General features: G+C 34.9%; 1 protein-coding gene across 4 annotated transcripts in view; it reads left to right on the forward strand.

Moving 5' to 3' along the window:
- The window catches only part of LOC145246565 (organic cation transporter protein-like), a 97,208-nt gene that overhangs the window by 47,794 nt on the left and 27,239 nt on the right, over positions 1 to 22,175 (forward strand). For 3 of the 4 annotated variants that reach the window (XM_080108168.1, XM_080108169.1, XM_080108167.1), the window contains exons 2-4: positions 6,884 to 7,256; positions 13,643 to 13,874; positions 16,910 to 17,099. In XM_080108168.1, the coding sequence (XP_079964294.1) occupies positions 6,915 to 7,256; positions 13,643 to 13,874; positions 16,910 to 17,099 (764 nt within the window). In that variant the 5' untranslated portion in view covers positions 6,884 to 6,914. Of the gene's footprint in view, positions 1 to 285; positions 574 to 6,883; positions 7,257 to 13,642; positions 13,875 to 16,909; positions 17,100 to 22,175 lie in introns of those variants that run through there. The other variant, XM_080108166.1, reaches the window with a different exon arrangement.

The following is a 22,175-nucleotide window of genomic DNA, read 5'->3' on the forward strand; positions in this document are numbered from 1 at the left end:
AGAAAACAAAATAATACCAAATGCCACAAAGAAAAGGAGACCAATTAAACGTCCAGCCCGATACAGAGACTAAATGAGAAAACTTTAAAAATAAAAATACTTTTATTTTTAAGTAAAGAAAACCCAGGAGATGTTACATATGGAGTAAACATGAGTAAAAAGAAAAAGAAAAAAAAAAGAAGCGATTGAGGAAAATAAAAGGCTAGATGAGAATATTCAAGGGAGGTAATTAATAAAACTTTATTGGCAGACTTATCTCCCTTTTATTGATCCGGAGTCGAAATTATGAGTTGTACTTTGTTCGGACAACACCGCAAAAAGGATGTCGGTAGCAAGAAAATGAATACTAAAAAATATGGGTATTATTTACAATTTAAAGAGAAATATAGTGTACAGAGATTTAAATTAATAAGTATTTTGTTCCTAGAATTCATTATTTTATCTTCTTTTATTTTGGATAAATTAAATTAAGAATTTAAAAAAGTTTTTTTCATTCTTTTGAATGAAGATGAAGACACGTGTTTTTCCAGGCATTCGGACCATCGTTACAAACGGTGATGCAATTTGAACTTGGTAAATAACAATTGTTTTTGGTTTCTTTATTCAGTTTTTTTTTTTTTTTTTTTTTGTCCCCAAAGACTTTTTCTTAGGGGCAAACACTAAATTATACAACGAAATTAAATGATGGTAGTTTAATTTCTAATGTTTTGTGACTAAAGCACCTCACCTGTCCTCCAAAATATTTAATTACTATGAAAAGGTAAAATTTTGAGTTATCTCCCCCTGTATTTATTTATATCGGCCGCCCTTCTTTTCCAGATCAATTGTACACGTTTTGTGTAGTAGATTAATCTCGCTGTAACTTACTGTTTGTTATATTATTTAGTTTATTTATTTTTTTTGTAAAAAAACAAAAAAACAAAACAAAACAAAAAAAAACGTTTTCTTTTCTTTTTTTTCTTTTTGTAAAAAAATAAAAAGTTTTTGGGATCCACATCGAAACCTAATTCACTGAAATAATAAGCGACTGTTTTAAGATATTCATAAAACTGTTGCGGGGAGGCCTGAAGGTGGTTAGCCAACTGACCGTGCAACTAAATATATATCAGACACAAGGACAAGGAATGAAACAACAGGACAAAGAAGAAATGACAAACTCTGGTGGTTTAGTTTAAAGACGAAGATTCGCCTTTTATTTAAACAAACGAAAGGGTGGCAAATGCAAATTTGTTCACTGGGCGATGCTGGTCCGGGATCCGTCGCCGGTGTATTCGGTAAGGGGGATGCTTGTCGGTTCGCCGTAAGCTGGAAATGACGTCGGAGGAATCGGCGTGGTAACTGATGCGGGTGATTGTTTGACTTGGGTCCGACTGAGATGTTACTGATACGTTAGCCTCAGGCTATGAGAGGAACGGACGGACAATTGGCAACACTGAGTTTTTCAGCATCCACTAGGTACGGACGGGCGCTCGGATCGGACTGACACTGAAGGAAGAAGTCAGTATATGAGAGGTACAGACGAACGAATTAGCAACGCTGAGGATTCAGCGTTCATCAAGTACGGACGGACGCTCGGATCGGACTGACACTGAAGGAAGAAGTCAGTGTATGAGAGGTACGGACGGCGAATTGGCAACACTGAGGGTTCAGTGTTCATCAAGTACGGACGGACGCTCGGATCGGACTGACAACTGAAGGAAGAAGTCAGTGTATGAGAGGTACGGACGGCGAATTGGCAACACTGAGGGTTCAGTGTTCATCAAGTACGGACGGACACTCGGATCGGACTGACACTGAAGGAAGAAGTCAGTGTATGAGAGGTACGGACGGCGAATTGGCAACACTGAGGGTTCAGTGTTCATCAAGTACGGACGGACACTCGGATCGGACTGACACTGAAGGAAGAAGTCAGTGTATGAGAGGTACGGACGGCGAATTGGCAACACTGAGGGTTCAGTGTTCATCAAGTACGGACGGACGCTCGGATCGGACTGACACTGAAGGAAGAAGTCAGTGTATGAGAGGTACGGACGGCGAATTGGCAACACTGAGGGTTCAGTGTTCATCAAGTACGGACGGACGCTCGGATCGGACTGACACTGAAGGAAGAAGTCAGTGTATGAAAGGTACAGACGACATGGAGGCCAGAGTCGTGGTGATGATGTGGACTTCTACGGCGTGGAGACCGGAGCCACTGTAGTGGTAGTGGACTTCTACGGCGTGGAGACCGGAGCCACTGTAGTGGTAGTGGACTTCTACGGCGTGGAGACCGGAGCCACTGTAGTGGTAGTGGACTTCTACGGCGTGGAGACCGGAGCCACTGTAGTGGTAGTGGACTTCTACGGCGTGGAGACCGGAGCCACTGTAGTGGTAGTGGACTGGACTGCTACAGTGGTGAGACTGGAGTCACAGTGATTGCGCGAGCGTCGAACGGTTAGGGAACCGTGAGCAAGTGCGGAGCTTTGCATGAGAACCAAGCCGACGAGCGGCGAAAATATCGCCGAAATATTCAGAGGGCTGCTAGATACCGGGGACGGGCAGGAAATTGTTTCTATTTATAAACAACAGTTAATATTAATTCCCGGATGTGTTCTTTACGAGCAGTCGATGCTGAAGGATTTCGTTGTTTGTATTTCAAAGTTTTTTCCAGGAAATTAAAGTTTGTTGTTTTTGTTATTGTTGTAGAAAAGATGTTTTTTTTAAATTTCTTTTCTACAACGGGGCCCTGAAATCACGTGACAGCCGCCGACATTGCTGCTGCTGATGATTTTGGCGAAAGGCCCTCAATTGGTTGTCGTCTGTCGCGCTGTTGCTACTGCTGATTTCGGTAGAGTCTATTAATTGCTGTTCGTTTGTAATGCTGTCGTTGTTGTTGTTGTTGTTTACTTGCTACTGCTGATTTTGGTAGAGTCTATTAATTGCTGGTCGTTTGTAATGCCGTCGTTGTTGTTGTTGTTGTTTACTTGCTACTGCTGATTTTGGTAGAGTCTATTAATTGCTGGTCGTTTGTAATGCCGTCGTTGTTGTTGTTGTTGATTAGCGGCCAAGCCGCGACAAAACAATCATTTACAAAAAACGTAATATTCTATTTTAATCGCTTATTATAATTAAAGGACAGGGAACCATTTTTTTTTAAATCTATATATTAATACGATAGCGTATGCGTTATTTTGTGTGTCACTGTCACGTTACATCCGAGTCGTTTTGTATGTCACGCACGTTACATCCGAATCATTTCTTGTTAAAAATAATTTTACCAAGAATTCTTCATAAGTTTTGGTTTCGGTTTCGATTATAGTTGATGGCACTCAAGTCATTTAATTTTTTTATGAATAATTTTACTAAGAATTCGGTATTATTTTACTTTAAGGCCCGTCTCACATCCGTATATAAAAAAAATTTTTTTTCTAGATTTTGGTGTGCTAAAAACGAATCTGAAAACCGTTTCCGTCGCAAAAAAATAGTTTTCATGATATGAAGAAATTTCTTTTTCAAAAAGTGGGTGATCGCTTTTCCATGTAAATATAACTTAAAATGAGTACCCACTTTCTGGCCACCTGAGAGAGGAAGCATTTTTTGTGTGTTTATTGGTTAAAAAGTTTTTTGATTTCTTTTGCATGGTATTAACCTCTGAACTCTGGGACTATTTTCCATTTCACAGCCTATCCTTCGTTTACGCTACACACGAGCATAAACGAAAGCTGTTAAATGTGCACTCGCGTACCAAACTGCCTTTTCACAGTGTAGTATTGGCGAAAAATTAAAATTAGATGAAAAACAAGTAGTTTTCCAAATATTAAACCATGTAATTCTATGTTATCATGGGTGGCCATTTTGTACACGCAAGTGCGCGCACATGGCCTACGTTCGCGCGCACAAAATGGTCACCCGTGATAACATAGAATAAATATATACGAAATCTGCAGGAATTAAAATATCATATTTAAGTGTATTTTACGACATGGCTACACAGGGTACCCCCCTGCTAGCTTGGATAAATACTTTTGCAGTTTTAACAAAATAGCTACAATAATATCAGAGATTCTCCATTTATGCTGAATATTTACAGAATGCCAGCATCAATATATTACATATGAATTAGACCCGCTAGTTATTATTATTTATATAAAAAAATAAATATCTCTCTCCCTAATGCATCTGCTACCAGTCTCTCGCTCCTAGACAAGGTTCAAAAAAGAGTCGCCAATCTGATATGCCCTGAACTGGCATCTAAGCTTCAGCCTCTGTTCCATCGACGAAACGTTGCATCCCTCTGCTTGTTCTACAAGTATTTTAATGGTGAATGCTCTGACGAACTGCAGACACTTGTGCCCCCACGACGTAGACACCCTTGACAAACCCGACAGGCAGCTAAATCCCACCCCCACACAGTAGAGATCCCTAGATGTAAAAGATCTTTCTACTCCAGTAGTTTCTTCCCCAGAACCGCTAGACTCTGGAATTCCATTCCAGTTTCCTGCTTCCTTAACTGTACTGACCAGAAGTTTAAGTGCAACGTGAACCGACATCTTGCTGCCCAAATCCCTACATAGTGCCCCAGTAGTTGCTGCCCCTGATAGTAGCCCCCTACACCAAAGTGGCAATGTGCCTTGTTTGGGGTGAAAATGTAATAAAAAAAAAAATGTAAATAGAATTTTTGTAGAATGTTAAACGGTATTTTATTCAGTAAATGTTGGGGCGCGTTACTTATGGAAAAACGGTTAATTAAACTGCAGAAGCACTTGTTGAACTACACAAGTTCTATAATTGAATATCCCCCCCCAAAAAAAAGAACGGAAAACATAATGTTTTTGTAAACTTGTGAAAACTTTTTTTAGATGAATTAAAAAGCATTAAAAACTACATAACACACAAAAAAAATGAATTACATTTTTTTTTTTAAAACTTTATTTCAAATGTCCGCTAAAGATTCCTCTGCAATGTGATAAGTTAGTTCACTGCATGCAAATGCATCATGTAAGAAAACACTACTAAAGGCGGTGAAATGGTGTAAAATAGTCCCACGGTCTAGGGGTTCATACCATGCAAACGGTAAATTTGCGACGGGTTTGATTATCAGATTCGTTGTCAGCAACCTCAACTACCTCTAAAAAACGAAATTAGAGTAGTTGCTGTTCTGTTGTAGCATAAGGTAACATTTACCTTATCATTAAAGGACAGGGAACCATTTTTTTAAAATCTTATTATTTATAAAAAAATAAATATAAAAGCAAAGAAAAACGGACCACGATAACTTTTGAAATGTTATCTGCTGTATTTTTGTCTGTTTTTCGCAGTGGTGACTAATCAAATTAGTTGTAATCTAATGAGAAAAAAAACAAAACATAATTGAGAGCATGTTCACAACATTTTACATTTTGTTCTGTTTGTTGCCAACCCCTGTCCTTTCACCTCTAGTCTTTTTATAATGTCTGTTAAGGGCAGCTTATTCACTGATATACAAATCAATGCATATCAAACCACACGCCCCGATGATCCTTAAAAATCATCTCAAATAAACCCATTCTCAAATCGGCACTTACATACCCAGGGCTTCTAGGCATAGCTAGCCCTCACTACATGGCTAGACACAGCTAGCTCATACTACACAACGACATGAATTTAAAAAAAAAAAAAGGCTTCAATTGTAACTTAATCCCTCCTTAGTCCTCACTTGAAACCACACCAAAGACTGTAACCATTGCTGGAAACTTTCTTTTCATCACCCTGGGCACATCCCTGATATTCGTGGCAATCCAGCAATGCAATTTGAGGCTGCTGGCAATGGTCCTGTTGCCATAACTTGGATCAGTAGAAAGCATGTGTTATACAGAGGCGCAACACCGATCATGCTCGAACACTGTGTCACTTTCAGACATGATAAAAGGCTCCTATCACTCTTGGGATTTGTACACAACTAACTAGTCTGTAATAAAAAAAGGAAACCGGTTTTTATCAAATGGAAATGAAATTATGTTGTCTTTTTTATTGTTCCACTCTGTATAAACAGCCTATAAACATTATAATAACTGTTTTTTTTTATTTGTTTTTGCAGACTTTACATATTTCTATTTCCTTTTTATTTTTTCTTCACAAAATCCTTTTTCATTCCATATAAAAAAAACTTTCCAAGATTTTTGAGGAACATTTGTCTCTGATGAGTTGTTTAGAGGTCTTCTGCTGTTCAATGAAACCTGTTTAAGACCTACTTCATGAAAGAAATGAATAAAAAGCTATGAGTGTGAATTAAATACATCTGTTTTGGAAATGATAATCAATTATATATATATATATATATATATTTTAAATATTCTCTCCAGTGCTTTTTCTGTGCACATTTGAACTTTTCTTTCAATGATTTGGAACTCATTCCATTTGTGATTTTTTTTCCAAGGAATTCTGCCTTTTGGATCATTTTGGACCATTTGGAACTTACCTGTTGGATTGGAAATTTTTAATTCGACCGTGTTTGGATTTTACCATTTTTGGATTTTTACCCTTCACCGGACTATCCATTTATGTGAAATCTTTTTATCATTTTTCTTTTACCTCCTACTCCCATTACCTCACTCTTTTTTTTAACCAAGTAAGATCTGTGACTTACTTGTAGTTTCACTAAATACTTTTACATGCAAAATCCGATCCCGCATTTTGCTAATTCCTGCCCTCTGATGAGAAGGAGAGTATTTCTTCAAAACTCCGCGGATTAAGGACTATCCACTTATCTTGTGCTTCCTTTTTAAAATTAAATATGTTTTTAACTCTTTTTCAAGATGTCTTTTAACATGTTTTATTAATCATTTGTTCATATATATATATATATATATATATCGAATAATTAAAAAAAAATTAATTAAAATCTTTTTTTTTTTATTTTATATAGATTTTAGCAAGTGTATCCTCTACCCATAAAGATGTCTCTTTACAAGAAAATATTGGCTAAACTTGAAGATTTTGGCTTTTATCAGATTCGGATTTTTATCCTGGTCAGCCTCCTCGAGATCTCAACCGCTATATCGATGGTGCTTCCAGTATTGACTCATGCCAAGGTGAACTTTCGGTGCTCATTCTTTATAAATTCCCAAAATACTACAGACAGCAACAGCAGCAGTGACCTTCTTAATTTAACCAAACAAGATGACCTTCTTCTGACCTTTACAACCGAACAAACTAATGTCTCATTTTGTGATAACTGTTGTGACCAGAAATGTTCGGAGATTACCTTCTCTCCGGAATTTACTTCTATCATCAGTGAGGTTTGTTGTTTTCCTCTTTTTGGCTTTACTTTCACGAGTTTTGTAACTCTCGCTTTCCTGTAGAGAACGATACCTAAAAATATCAGTAAAGGGTTGAAACAATTATATGTGTCTTCAAGTCCAACATAAACAAATTCTTGATGAGCCGATCCCCTTCAGTAATCCAATTGACCAAGTCTACACTTCTAACGATTACTATATTGTTCTTTTGACCACGTACACTCTTTAACCCTTTTCCTCAAATGGCCTCTGGACCTTGATAAGTGGTGATTCCTTTGCAAAAAAAAAATAGTAAATATAACTGAACCTTTTTTGAGATGTGCATAAAATGAGTGTCTGTTCCTATTGAAGCGGTATATTATAAAAAGTATTTATAGCTCTAGTATTGCACTATTGAGCTATTTTTGCATTATTAATATCAATATTTGAATACAAAATTGGAAAATTTTTATTTCAATAGTATAAATATACTAGCGGAAGGTCTGATGTTGTCCGAGATCAACAAATGTTCCATCTTTCTATACATTCATCGTCATTGACACTCCTGCAGTCTACTTGGAGGAAGCGTCACATGTCTCCCTGCACTGACTTAGTCCACAATATATTGTAGTCTAGATTGCACTGTGGAGAATCTATTGTTGATTTTATAAACTTATTTTTGTATAATGGCTTGAAATTAAATTTTCAAATGTAAAACTCGAGTATCACGGTTCAGTTGTGCTCTAAACAGAAACATTTCAAACGTGCTGCTATCTTATCAAAGAACCAATTGTTAATTTTATGAACATATTTTTACATAATTACTTCAATTAAAGTTAAATGTGCAAAAGTCAAGTATCATGGTTCAATTGTGCTATAAAAAGAAACATTGATTTCAAATTTACCCCTGTCTTATAAAAAAACCTACAGTTAATTTTATAGGCTGGGCCATTCGGTTTGTGCGTCAATAAAACTTCTCAAATGCACTTGTGATGTTAGGTTGTATGAAAGTGTTAACTTTGGTCAAAATCGAACTTCCTTTATTTTATATAGAAAACCTATATAAGAACATGTACAGACACATCAAATACATTTGTGTGAAATTAAAAAAAAAATCAACCCAGCCATTTTGGAGTCCATAGGGAACAAACTTGTGTGCGCGCCACACACACACACACACACATAAAGTTCCATTTTTATATAATAGTAGATATATATATATATATATATATATATATATATATATATATATATATATATATAGTAAGTTATAAAAATATACATGATAACTAAGCTACACAGAATATTCTGTGTTTCATCCATGCTAGGATTCATCAGGCTTATGCGAAGAGTTGTGGTTATCTCGTGTTTTTATATGCACACATTCTATTGAGTTTTTAGTTAGCCAATCAGCTTCCTAGTTCCCAGCGTGCCCCTCCTAATAAACCAATGGGCAGGCACTTACAGGACAAAGGCTCAGTTGACCTGAGGTTCAACCCTTCCTTTGAGTGTGCTTTTTTAGCAGGAAGCATAGATATTTAATGATCTGACCTATTTTAAACCTAGGTGTAGTTAAATGTGAGTTTTTTTTGTCTGTTTTTTTTTTATTATTATGTTAGTTTATATATATTATGTTTATATATATATATATATATGATAATTTATGTATGTTTATTTATTTATTTTCTATTGTTATTAATTTTAAAAATATTTTGTATCGCTATCCTAGAGTAAAGTTTATCCTGTGTACACAGTTGTTCACTATTTTTCTCCTACAGTTTAATAGGTGTTGGGGTTCTTTAAAATATAGGATAGCAAATTTTTCATGAAGGCATAATCTACATGGATCATCTAGGTCTCTACATGTGTTTGCATGTCTTACTATTTTCCGTTCGACTGCCGGTGAATGTCCGCTTTCTTTGAGTTCTCAGTATTGGTTTGCTAGTATTGTTTTCATTCGGTGTTTATTTTTTAACATACTTTTGTGGTCATAATATCAGGTTTTGAAATCTAAGGAAGTCATTTTTTGTTCTTCGGGTTTGCTTTCGCAAATATTGTGGCCTGATAAACTTTTTGTTAGACATTTATTTTGAAGTGGGCAAAGTGTGCAAGATCTACAGTTGCATTTATTTTGTTTTTATTTTTATTTCTACTGTGGTTGACGTTGTCCAGAATTGGTTTATTATTATTATTATTTCTACTAGTTACATATGTGTCCTTTGTGTTAGTTTTATTTTTGTCATGATGTCCACTTTTTTATTGTTTATTTTGTTATTGTTTTCATTGCATTTCTTTAATATTTTGTTATATACTTTAATTATCATCTCTAAATTTTCGCAACAGCTGTATGATAACTTTAGATTATTTTTATTGAAAATTTTGTGTAAGGGATTGGTTATGGGGAAGTGCTTTTCAATAAGATCTAGAAATTTCTTGCCAAGTTTTGTTTTTAACATTTGATTGTATGGCGCCGTATACCAAATTATAGTTCTTTTTCTTCTATTTTTAATTTTATTATAGTTATTAGTGTTTTGTTGTTTATATTTGATATCGATATTTTTGTATCCACTATTTTTTAGGGCTGTTTCGTAGGTATTGATTGACCTGTTAAATACATTTTCATCACTTGAGTTATTGATGAGTCTACTTACGATCGAGTTAGGAATCTGTTTTATAATTGATGGTGGGTGATTGAACTTAGGGTTTACCTATATTGGATTAGCGTTATCTTTTAAGTAGGGTTCATATGTGTTTTTGTCTAAATTTAACGTGACGTCCACGAAGTTTGTTATTTTTATGTTAGCTAGTACATCTACTTTTAGGCCTAATTTTTTCATTTCGTTGTGTATGATTTTCTTAAAGTTATCCCCCTTGATTTTGTTGGAGTCTTTTATTATAGCTAATCCATCATCTCTATATAGGCCGATATCCGTAGTATCAAATATGCTTGTAAGAGTATATAGAATGAATAATCCCACAAGATCTGATGCCTCTGCAGAATCCAGGGACCCATTACCAAATCAAAAGAATTTGTCGTTTTAGTTTTATCCATTGGTTATTGTGACTAGAACTGATTTTCTACATTTTTAAATAATGTGGATTTCTTCCAAGGATATATCGGTCTATGCCTAGGCAAACTCCAGTGCAATGTTGAAAAGTTCTTCGGGTATTGAGGGATAGAAATCTATGATGTCGAACTGTATAAACGTACATTTATTTTTGTTTTCTATATTTTTAAACCAAGTAATTGTTTCGGCAGCATTTGCCCACTGGTGTAATTCTAGGTCTTGTTTGATTTGTTTGTTTACTCTAGAAAGTATTGCTTTGCTAATTCTATCTATTTCTGATTTAGTTGGGTTTATCAAGCGAATGCTGGGGTTATTATTGAAGTCCCATTTATGGTCTTTGAGCAAAATGTATGCTTCTCTAGGTTTCAATTTGCCAATTTTATTGCTAATTTTTAATTTATTGGTGATTTGTTTACTTTTAGTGTTTATTATGTCTATGTAGTTGCATTCGTTTTTTGTAGTTTTTTGTAATGTTTTCTGTGATTAGTTTGTTATATTCTTGTTTATCTATTTTATAAAATTTCTAGTTTTATCTGCTTTTATAAAGATTTTATTAGAGTTGTTTATGTTTCTAACGATTTTGTGTAGTTTCCATAATTAACACAAAAATGTTTTCGGGATTCTTTTGAAGAAAATTATTCATTTTCGTCTCTGCTTTATTGTACTTAATTACATAATATGTAATTTTCATTTGAAAAAGTGTAATTAGTAAATCAGTTTAAATGTTTAGCGTTACACAATTGTTAAAAGTTTTACTACATGACTGAGAAAAGTTAGAGAAATTGTTATCATACTGATATCTTTTTTTTAAATCAGAAACCCACTTTGTAGTAAGTAGTGTGCAGGCTTTAAAACTAAGAGTGATCCACTCAGGCGATCAGACAGAATTTAGAGACTTGATGAATTCCTTCATGATCAATTCTTCTACACTACCACAGCGGGAACGCAAATTCAACCGAAAGATGCTAGAGCTGGGCCAGCCAATCAGTATAATCCTGGTCATGGGACTGCAGAAGGAGTCCAGCGATCCTGCAAAATGCACAAGACTCCAACCCAACGATAAACCTCAGAGCACAAATGAAGATAATGTCCCTCAACATTGAGAGAATTTCCATGCCAAAATGTGACTTTCTAGGAGAACTACTGAGGAAAAACAACATAGACATCCTCACTCTCCAAGAAACCCACCTCACTGACCAATCTCCATCGGGATTTATAATTCCTCGCTATACAATCATCAACAAACAGAACCATGCTAAATACAGCATGATGGCCTATACCAGAAACCCCGACAGGGCAATTCATTTTGGTGGTGGCCACCCAGCGAACCAGGATTTACACTGGTGACATTGAAATCACTAACATCTACAAGCCCACAAAACTCACCTGGATAAACTCTCAAAAAGTGTGATCAACCACCCAACAATCATCGTAGGTGACTTTAACAGCCACAACAGTAACTGGAGGTACCAAAAGAGCGATACTGCAGGAGAGCAGGTAACAGAATTGGCCACCCAGTCCAACCATCTCCTTATCCATGGCTACATGGACAAAGGCCCTTTCAAGTCAACAAGATGGTGGAAAGAATATTTCCTTGATCTTGTCATCACTAGTAAAAATGACAATCAGATACCTTTCTAACGGCCAACGGGTTATGAAAACTGGAGCAGTCCTCATCGACCTTTCTACAGCGTACAACACTGTTTGGATAGAAAGACTCATTCAAACTCGCAGAGGCCATCCCCTGCAGAAAGACATTACGCTTACTTGTAAAAATGACAGGAACTAGACACTATCATGTCAAAGAAAAATATAGAATTGAGTTCCTCAAGGCTCAGTACTTGCACCAACATTCCTTAACATCTACATCAGCGACATGCCCGCAACTATTTCAGTAAAGTTAAGATACACAGACGACTGAGTGTTGGCTTATCAATCAGACAGCTGGGAGGAACTGGAAAAGAATCTGACTGAGGACATCACCCTTATGAAAACCTTTGGTACTTAAGGATGAACACTAAAAAGAGTTACATCAGTTTTCCATCTCAACAACCACAAGACTAGATGAACCCTCGAGGTTAAAGCTGATCAATTCCCCAAGTACCTGAGAATCACCCTTGATAGAATGCTGTCCTATCAGGCTCACCTTAGGGGATGTACAAATAAGATTTCCAAAAGAAGCAACCTCCTAAAGAAAGTAGCCGAAACACAGTCCTCTGAACAAGAGCAGTCGCATTCTGCTACAATGTGCCCCAACATGATCTCGGAGCCAACACACAATCAATTGACAAAAAACTCTGAGAAACCATGCGTATTATCTGTCTGAAGTCAACCCCCAACACAATAGTTACCAATAGAAAGCTCAATTACACCCTCCTACATAAGTGGGGAAGAGGCAACTCAAAACTGGATTCAAAACGTTGAGGAAAACACCAGGGACTTAAAAATCCAACAAATTTATAAAGATACCTCCAGACTCAAGTTCTGAAAGCCTTTCTATAATTCAAAAATCGAAAATTTCAACCCAGTTGAGACATGGATGGCGGAATGGAGAAACAATACTCCCAAAGGGTGGACATCATTGAAGATCCATCTTTGTGCCTCCCAGATTTTGCTACAAATAGTAGGAAGCACTGTGTAGCCGCTAACTCGATCAGAACAAGACACTGCAGACTGCAGTAAACAAAAACAGGTGGAAACAAATAGACTTCCCAATCTGCTGAAATTTCAATGAAGCTCCCCCAGAACACAGACCACCTGATCTTACACTGTCCAGTCACCTGACTAGAAAGAGGCTATACAACAACCCGTCTATCTGAAGACAATTTCTCAGACTGGCTAAAAAATAGCGGTATAGAGGTCTAACCCATATGATACTACTAAACCCCAGAGATCACTTTAGGATAATAAGTGTAAATGCTGAGACAACATCGTGATAATCATTAATGGTGGAATGTGTAGAGTTTAATTCTATAAGAGGACGACTCAACAAGAACTTATTTACATTACACTTAATAACGGCCATGTTATAGTCAGCTATGAACCAGCTCCATGGTACTGTGTCCTACAGATGGCTAAATCATAGACATAGATTGAAGCTTGGTCAAGCACCTACCATAAAATTAATGATAAAGACTTGCAACATCTCTTCTGTGAAAAAGAGGACAGGAAGGTGAAAAGATCCTTGCCTACTAGATTTCGAATACGGTGCTAACATTTTCTTACAAAGAGAAAGTTTGTAAACTGATGCTGGATTTATTGTGCATTATGCTATTTTTCTATTTCATAACCGACTCTTTTTTTTTTTTAAATTTAATTTTTTTAATTTTTGTTAACCAGTGGAACCTTGTATGTGACCAGAACTCTCTAACGAATTCTATCAACACACTCACGATGGTGGGTCTTTTCTGTGGTGGCTTTGTCTCCGGACAACTCTCTGACCAATTTGGCCGTAAAAGGGTCCTTTATGGCAGTTTCACTCTGTTGCTGATTTTCCAGTTGATAAGTGGATTCTCCAACTCCTGGCAGCTGTACTTGGTGTGCCGTTTTTTTATCGGAGCTCTTATGTCAAGTATGTATTAAAAAGTGCCTGGAAATGTTTTTTTTTCTAAATGAAGAACACAATTCATTTAAACTGAATGTATAGCAGAGCAAAAATATTTTAAATTTAGAGTAAATTTATTGTTTTTTTTTTTTTGGAAAATAGCTTCAGTAACTAAAGAAAGTATAGTATAGATAGATAGATATAATTTCCTTTAAGAATATTTTAGGTTGAGCACTGTTGGGGAATAAAAACTAAAAGACAGTCAACTAGCATTTATGCAACATTTTAACTTCCACTTGTTTGAACACTCCAGACTTTCTACTGTCTGCACCCAAATTTGGCATTTATAAATTGTTAATTCCCTTCATTCTTGTGTCAATTGTTTAATGGTATGAAAGTAAAGGTGGCTTTGTGGCTGGGTTTGAATCTCCTGACTGGTAGGAATTATCACCTCCTACACTGGTGAGTGTGAAAGATTTAAGGATCGTGAAAAATTATTAAATGTTAAAGTAGAATCGACTATAAGCTGCAAATGCTTTAAATAAGATGTAAAAACAAATACCTATTCTCTTCTGTAAAGTGTCCGCAAGACGACGTATATTTGAAAGCACACCAGTGAATGTCTTGTTTAAGTAGCCTGCTCTCACCTCTCCTGCAAGCGGGCGAGTTTACTTCTATAGGGGTGTGACACTAAAACCACCTCTCCACCTTCATGATAGTAAGATTACATAACATAAACCCTCATCCCCAATACTTCAATTAATTAATAAATGAACCAAGAGAAAAATCGAAAAGATACAAAGTGGTCCCGGTATACCACAAATTAATAACTATACTTGCTAAAAATCAGTGCACCTCCAGTTAATAACTGCACTTACCAAAAAACGTTGATGAATAGGTTAGCATAAATAATTTAGCTAAATGAAGGAGGCAGTCACTCTCTCTCGACCCCTTAACACCATTTCAAGTGTTATACTTTCACCTGGCAAATATCATTTTTTTCCCTGGCTAAAACCCAAATGTAAAGTCTTGCAGAGGTTTGAATACCCTATATATTAAGTTTCATGTCTGTAGACCAAAAGCTGACAGAGGCAAAATTTTTTAAACAAATATATGTACGCATACAGAATATATACCGTATATAGAAAGTGGTTTGTGTTTAGTATAACCTTTGTATGTAAATGTTACACAGGAATAAATCATGTAGAATATCTGCATGAATATAATTACACGTTATAGTTAACTAAAGATGATTATAACATAAGAAAACCGAAAAAACTAATAGGGAATTAATTAAAATAAATGTTTTAAAGAATATGCAAATTAGCTAGATCTTTTGCAGATGAATGCAATTCCATGACTCATATATAAGAAAGTTGTATTTTCTTTTTAAATAAATAGAAAAAAGCGGTTTTAATATGAATATGAATATGCACAAAAACCTTCCAAATTTATAGGAAGAAATATATATATATATATATATATATATATAAATAGTAGCTCTAGATATATCTAAGGCTTTTGACAGGGTATGGCATGAGGGTCTCCTCAGGAAGATTAGATCTTACGGTATCACTGGTAGAATACTTAACATAATTAAATCCTTCTTAGATAAGAGAAAAATCCAGGTAGTCCTCGACGGTCGCACATCTAAACAATATGATATAAATGCGGGAGTGCCCCAGGGTTCTATCCTTGGACCTCTATTGTTCCTGATATTCATAAATGACCTCCCCGACAACATTGCCTCTGAGATGGGTATATATGCTGATGACACTACACTCTATGGCAGACACGACAGGAAGACGAATGAACACATTTCTAAAGAAATGGCAGAAACACTCGAGGAAGACCTCCAATCTGTAGTGGAATGGGGACAAAAGTGGTTGGTCGCGTTCAATGCTGCCAAGACTAAACTAGTTTCATTCAATAATTACAAGAAACCCTCTCTACCACCAATAGCAATGGCCAACGACCCTTTATCTGAGAGTCCATCTTTCAAACTCCTTGGCCTAACGTTCACAGGAAACATGAGTTGGAACAATTACATTGAAGGCATTGCCAGGGCCGCTGCAAGAAAGGTAGGCTCTCTCTACCGTGCTAGAAAACTACTAACACCCGAAAGTATCCTGTACCTCTATAAGGCCACCATTCGCCCATGTATGGAGTATTGCTGCCACATCTGGGCTGGTGCATCTGCTACTAGTCTCTCGCTCCTTGACAAGGTTCAAAAGAGAGTCGCAAATCTGATAGGCCCTGAACTGGCATCTAAGCTTCAGCCTCTGTCCCATCGACGAAATGTTGCATCCCTCTGCCTGTTCTACAAGTATTTTAGTGGTGAATGCTCTGATGAACTGCAATCACTTGTGCCCCCACGATGCGAGCACCCTCGACAAACCCGACAGGCTACTAGATCCCACCCCCACACTGTAGAGGTCCCTAGATGTAAAAGATCTTTTTACTCCAATAGTTTCTTCCCCAGAACCGCAAGACTCTGGAATTCCATTCCAGGTCCCTGCTTCCCCAACAGTACTGACGTGCAGAAGTTCAAGTGTAACGTGAACCGACACCTTGCTGCCCAAATCCCTACATAGTACCCCAGTAGTTGTTGCCCCTGATAGTAGCCCCCTACACCAAAGTGGCAATTTGCCTTGTTTGGGGTGAAAATGTAATAAAAAAAAAAAAAAAAAAAAAAAAAAATAAATAAATAAATTTACTTGTCTTCCTTTTTTTTAAAAGATGAAATTGTCCGATAGTCGAAGATAAGATTCAAGTAATGAAGTAGGCACACACACACACACACACATATATATAAATTCACCTATCATCCCTTTTTTAATCGCCTGATTGTCGAAAACAAGATGCAAGCAAGATACAGAGTTTTATAATTAAATAAATTTATTAATAATTCCAATATTGTATTAAATTCTGATCATCACCAGCATGCGCTGCTCCTTTGAGTTATCTTCTTCTCCACTGTTCTTCTCTGTCCATAATTTTTACTTAGTTCCATAAAAAGATGTTCTTAATTTATTGTTCCTTTCATTGGTCTTTTTTTTCAGGTGTGATGGTGTCTAATTTCATCCTGCCTATGGAATATGTCATTCCAAAATGGCGGACATTTATCGGTTGTATTGGTTTCTGGCCAGTTGGCATCATTGTGCTATCCATCTGGGGTTATTTTGTTCGAAACTGGCGCTACCTCACCTTAACCACTGTCTGTGCTGGTTTTCCAATGTTGGTCACTTGGTGGTAAGTTTCAGTCTTGATTTTTTATTTTAGTTTCATGTCTTTATATGGAGAGAGAGCAAAGTGCAATATCATGAGTGGGAATAATATAATGGACACTTCTCAGAGGTTTGATTTTATTTTTTTTTAGGGTATAACTGATAGCAATTATCTCCCCTTACATCTTTTGAGAAATATGATGTTGGGTTGGTGTCTGATCTGAGGTATGCAAGTGGCAGAGGTTATATTGTAAGATATTGGCCATTCAAGTCTTTGCAAAAGTTTGTAAGGTTTCACAATTAGTTGGGTGCAACATTATTTCTTATAATCATATTTCATGAAGCCAACATCTTTGTTGATTATGCCACGTTATATTAAACTAAAAAGAAACACTAAAAATTTTCTGCCATTGTCTTTTCCTTGGAAGCTGGTTTATAGTTGAAGACTTGGAAAAACCAAATAAATTTTTATCGATTACTTTATAATTTTTACTTTATTTCATGTTACAAGCTTCTCTCACACTTTTTTATTTTGTGCACCGTGCGAACAAGCACCGAAAATGTCTTTGTTATCCAATCACAAAATTTGTTCTGAAATTTTTCTTTTTATTTCACAATTTGTATCTCCGATTTATTTTCATGTATATCTTAATCACCCAAAAGTCTGTAAGGTTCAACAACTAGTTGTGTGCAACACTATTTTTTATAATTATGTTTCACAAAGTTAACACTTCACTGACGATGTCATCTACAAGATAAATCTCACCTGTCTGTTTAAATGTATGTATGTATGTATGTATGTATGTATATCTGCCTAAAACTTTCGACAGAGGCGATGGATTTTCACGAGATTGGTATCGTTTTGAAGCTCGAACCTTTGGACGGCACATATCGAAAAATTTGCTAAAAACATTAATTTCTTCACCCTTAACTGGCCACTTTTCTACAGGAAGAGATCACTTTTATCGGCGATATTTTTGAAAGTCATCCCCTCTTTTTGATTGATTAGCCTTAATTTGAACATATGTCACTTCCGGTTTGGTGATGGGCACAACAGCAAAGATGTCACATTTTTTTTTCAACTTGTTTTCCTCCTTTACAGTACGGGTTTGAGCCCACACACCTCCAAGCACCTGGGCAATGCCGGGCACCCAGGCTAGTGTTACATAAAACTAAAAAAAAACACTAGTTTTGCTTTTGTTGATGAATTTCTGTAGAATTTCTGGCACCATCTTTCCCTTAGAGGCTGGTTGAAGATTAAAACATCACAAAAGAAATTTTAATTGGTCATTTTATTTGATGTTACAAGGTTCTTTCGCATTCTTCTATTTCATGTACAGTGGAAGCAAGTACCGAGGACGTACTTGCTATCCAGTCACAAAATCCTCTCAAGTTTTTTTTATTTAATTTCATCACTTGTATCTCCAATTTCTTTTAATGCATATCTTGATTAGTGCACTAATCATTTTGCATATTTTTCAAATTGACGCACAACTCGGAATATTATATTTGAACTCCATCAAATTCCAAACTTAACGTAGCACATATTCCATCACAATTATTATCCCCCCCCCCCCGCCCACCTCCTCGCCCAAGTGTGACTCATTGCAATGTAAGTCTTTAGGATGCCTGGAACTTAGTCTGAGAAAGATCAATAAGTTTTATGGATTGTTTAATACAATTAAATGAAAATATTCTGCTATTTCATCTCTAAGGTAATCAGTTCATAGCTTTCCTAGTATTTTGACTAGAAAAGTGCTCTGATAAATAATAAAAAAATCTTAATGTGTAGTGGCTGTCTGTGTTGTCCCAAGCATATATGTAAATGCTTAACATTAGGTTTTTGTCAACAGCAAATACAACAAAGAGCTTAGAATGGAGGTTTAGGTTCATCAGAGTTTAATAACTTCTCTTCATCATTAAGACTCTGGAGATGCTGTTTCTTTACTGATGTCGCATGGGAGCTTTTGTATGCATATGATGTTGTTGTTATTACAGAATCTCTGGAGAGGTGCACCTTCAAGTTGCGGACATAGAAGGCTGACAGGTCTTAGAGTTACATGAAGAAGATAAACTGTCTAATCTCTGATGTAGACCTTGACCTCCTGTAAAAATTTGTATGATTTGTTCCAGGGTGTAAACTCCATTGTGTGCTCTCAGTGCAAACTCTGGGTCCACAAAAAGTGTAAGGGGTTTTATTGGGAGATTGGAAGTTAACTTGGATTATGTCTGCTGTAAATGATCAAGTTACGGCTTATTTGATATTGAAGCCACTTTCTGTTATTTTGATGCCGTGTTGAATGCTGGTGATGGTTGCAAACGTGCTATCACTGCTTGCTTTTGTGTTGCATAGAGGAGGTTTTGATTTGCATTTAGACACGGATGGTTGGTTGGGTTTTCTTTTATGGCATATCAGCTCTTCAAGATTCAAGAAAATTTTTTCAGCCAGTATTCACTCTTATCTTAAATACATTATCTTTACATGAGCCCAAGCTCTTATAATCTGCAAAGAGTAATGGTATCAAAAGATGCAGAAATAAGCACCCACCATTAGCATGTGCACACTGTAAGGAAACAATTGCATGTGAATCTAGAACCATTTAGATAGAAGACGAAGGTGATTATGTTGGGAGTTCAAAATGGCAGAATAAAGGATAGATTCTCTGGAAAGACATTTTGTTTTTGGATGCCACATTGTTCATGTGTTTTTTGTTGAAAAAAAAAGAAGTACTTCTGCTGCTGCTCATGCAAATGTCTTCATTATGGAAAAAAGGATAAAATAATCAGACTTGTGTGTTTTTTTTTTAACTCAAAATAATTTATGTGACTGAAATAAGAATTACCTAAATACATTTTTCAGTCACATAAATTAAAAATATATCTGGAAATGATCTTTTTAAAAGTTGCTAACAGTTTTTTGACCAACCCTAATGAATATTCCAGAGAGAAAAGCATGCAAAATAAAAAATAGCCATTTTTTTTCAACATGAATCTCCAACTCATGGCTACATTGCTCCATTCATAAGCAAAAACCCTACTAACCATATTGTAAGAAAGTAAATCTATCAACAATCCCAAAGGAGGAATTAAAGACAAAACTGATAAAGTTGACAATTTATTACTTTTTCTGAATTCAAAACCTTTAATAAATAATCTTATGTTTTTTTTTTAATTAAAACAAAAATGACTTCCAATTGATGCAATAAAAATGCCAATAAGTCAACAATTTGTTGCTTTACGATGGAAGAGAGAAAAAAATTATCATATGCAGCAGCACGGTCCTGAACAATTCTGTCCACGCGACATGAGCCCGAACAACCCCGTCGATTCAAACTGGAACACTTTCAATGATTTGACATGATCCCAAACACAATGACTTAACATGACACATTACCAGAGCAACTTTGGCAGTAAGTCTCCGAAGGACTCTGGTATCGGCTTTTTATAGCACTTGGACAAACTCATTTTCACTGTAGTAAGACATTAGACATTCCCACATAATTCAAAGTAAATTTAGACGGATGCTATTGGATTCTCTTCTGTCTAAATTTAGTTTAGCCTCTCCATACGTGGCAAATATAGCATAATCATATTATTTTTTCAAAATAAACTGAATTGAATTGGATAATCATTATTTAATTGAATTGGATAATCATTATTTAATTGAATTGGATGATCATAATTTAATTGAATTGGATAATAATTATATAATTGAATTGGATAATCATTATTTAATTGAATTGGATGATCATTATTTGATTGAATTGGATGATAATTATTTAATTGAATTGGATAATCATTATTTGATTGAATTGGATGATAATTATTTAATTGAATTGGATAATCATTATTTGATTGAATTGGATAATCATTATTTGATTGAATTGGATAATCATTATTTAATTGAATTGGATAATCATTATTTAATTGAATTGGATGATCATTATTTGATTGAATTGGATAATCATTATTTAATTGAATTGGATGATCATTATCTAATTGAATTGGATGATCATTATCTAATTGAATTGGATGATCATTATCTAATTGAATTGGATGATCATTATCTAATTGAATTGGATGATCATTATCTAATTGAATTGGATAATCATTATTTAATTGAATTGGATAATCATTATCTAATTGAATTGGATGATCATTATCTAATTGAATTGGATGATCATTATTTAATTGAATTGGATGATCATTATCTAATTGAATTGGATAATCATTATTTAATTGAATTGGATGATCATTATCTAATTGAATTGGATAATCATTATTTAATTGAATTGGATGATAATTATTTAATTGAATTGGATGATCATTATCTAATTGAATTGGATGATCATTATTTAATTGAATTCGATGATAATTATTTAATTGAATTGGATAATCATTATTTAATTGAATTGGATGATCATTATTTGATTGAATTGGATAATCATTATTTAATTGAATTGGATAATCATTATTTAATTGAATTGGATAATCATTATTTAATTGAATTGGATAATCATTATTTAATATAATTGGATGATCATTATTTAATTGAATTGGATGATCATTATTTAATTGAATTGGATAATCATTATTTAATTGAATTGGATGATCATTATCTAATTGAATTGGCTGATCATTATTTAATATAATTGGCTGATCATTATTTAATATAATTGGCTGATCATTATTTAATATAATTGGATGATCATTATTTAATTGAATTGGATGATCATTATTTAATGTAATTGGATGATCATTATTTAATTGAATTGGCTGATCATTATTTAATATAATTGGCTGACCATTATTTAATTTAATTGGATGATCATTGATTAAATTAGATGATCATTATTTAATTAAATTAGATGATCATTATTTAATTAAATTAGATGATCATTATTTAATTAAATGATCATTATTTTATTAAATAGGATGAATATCATTAAATTGAATGATCATTATTTAATATAATTGGATGATCTTTATCTAATTGAATTGGATGATCATTATCTAATTGAATTGGATGATCATTATCTAATTGAATTGGATGATCATTATCTAATTGAATTGGATGATCATTATCTAATTGAATTGGATG

Source organism: Euprymna scolopes, chromosome 24 (assembly GCF_053919585.1).
Source record: "Euprymna scolopes isolate OS-2025 chromosome 24, ASM5391958v1, whole genome shotgun sequence".
NCBI lineage: Eukaryota > Metazoa > Mollusca > Cephalopoda > Sepiida > Sepiolidae > Euprymna > Euprymna scolopes.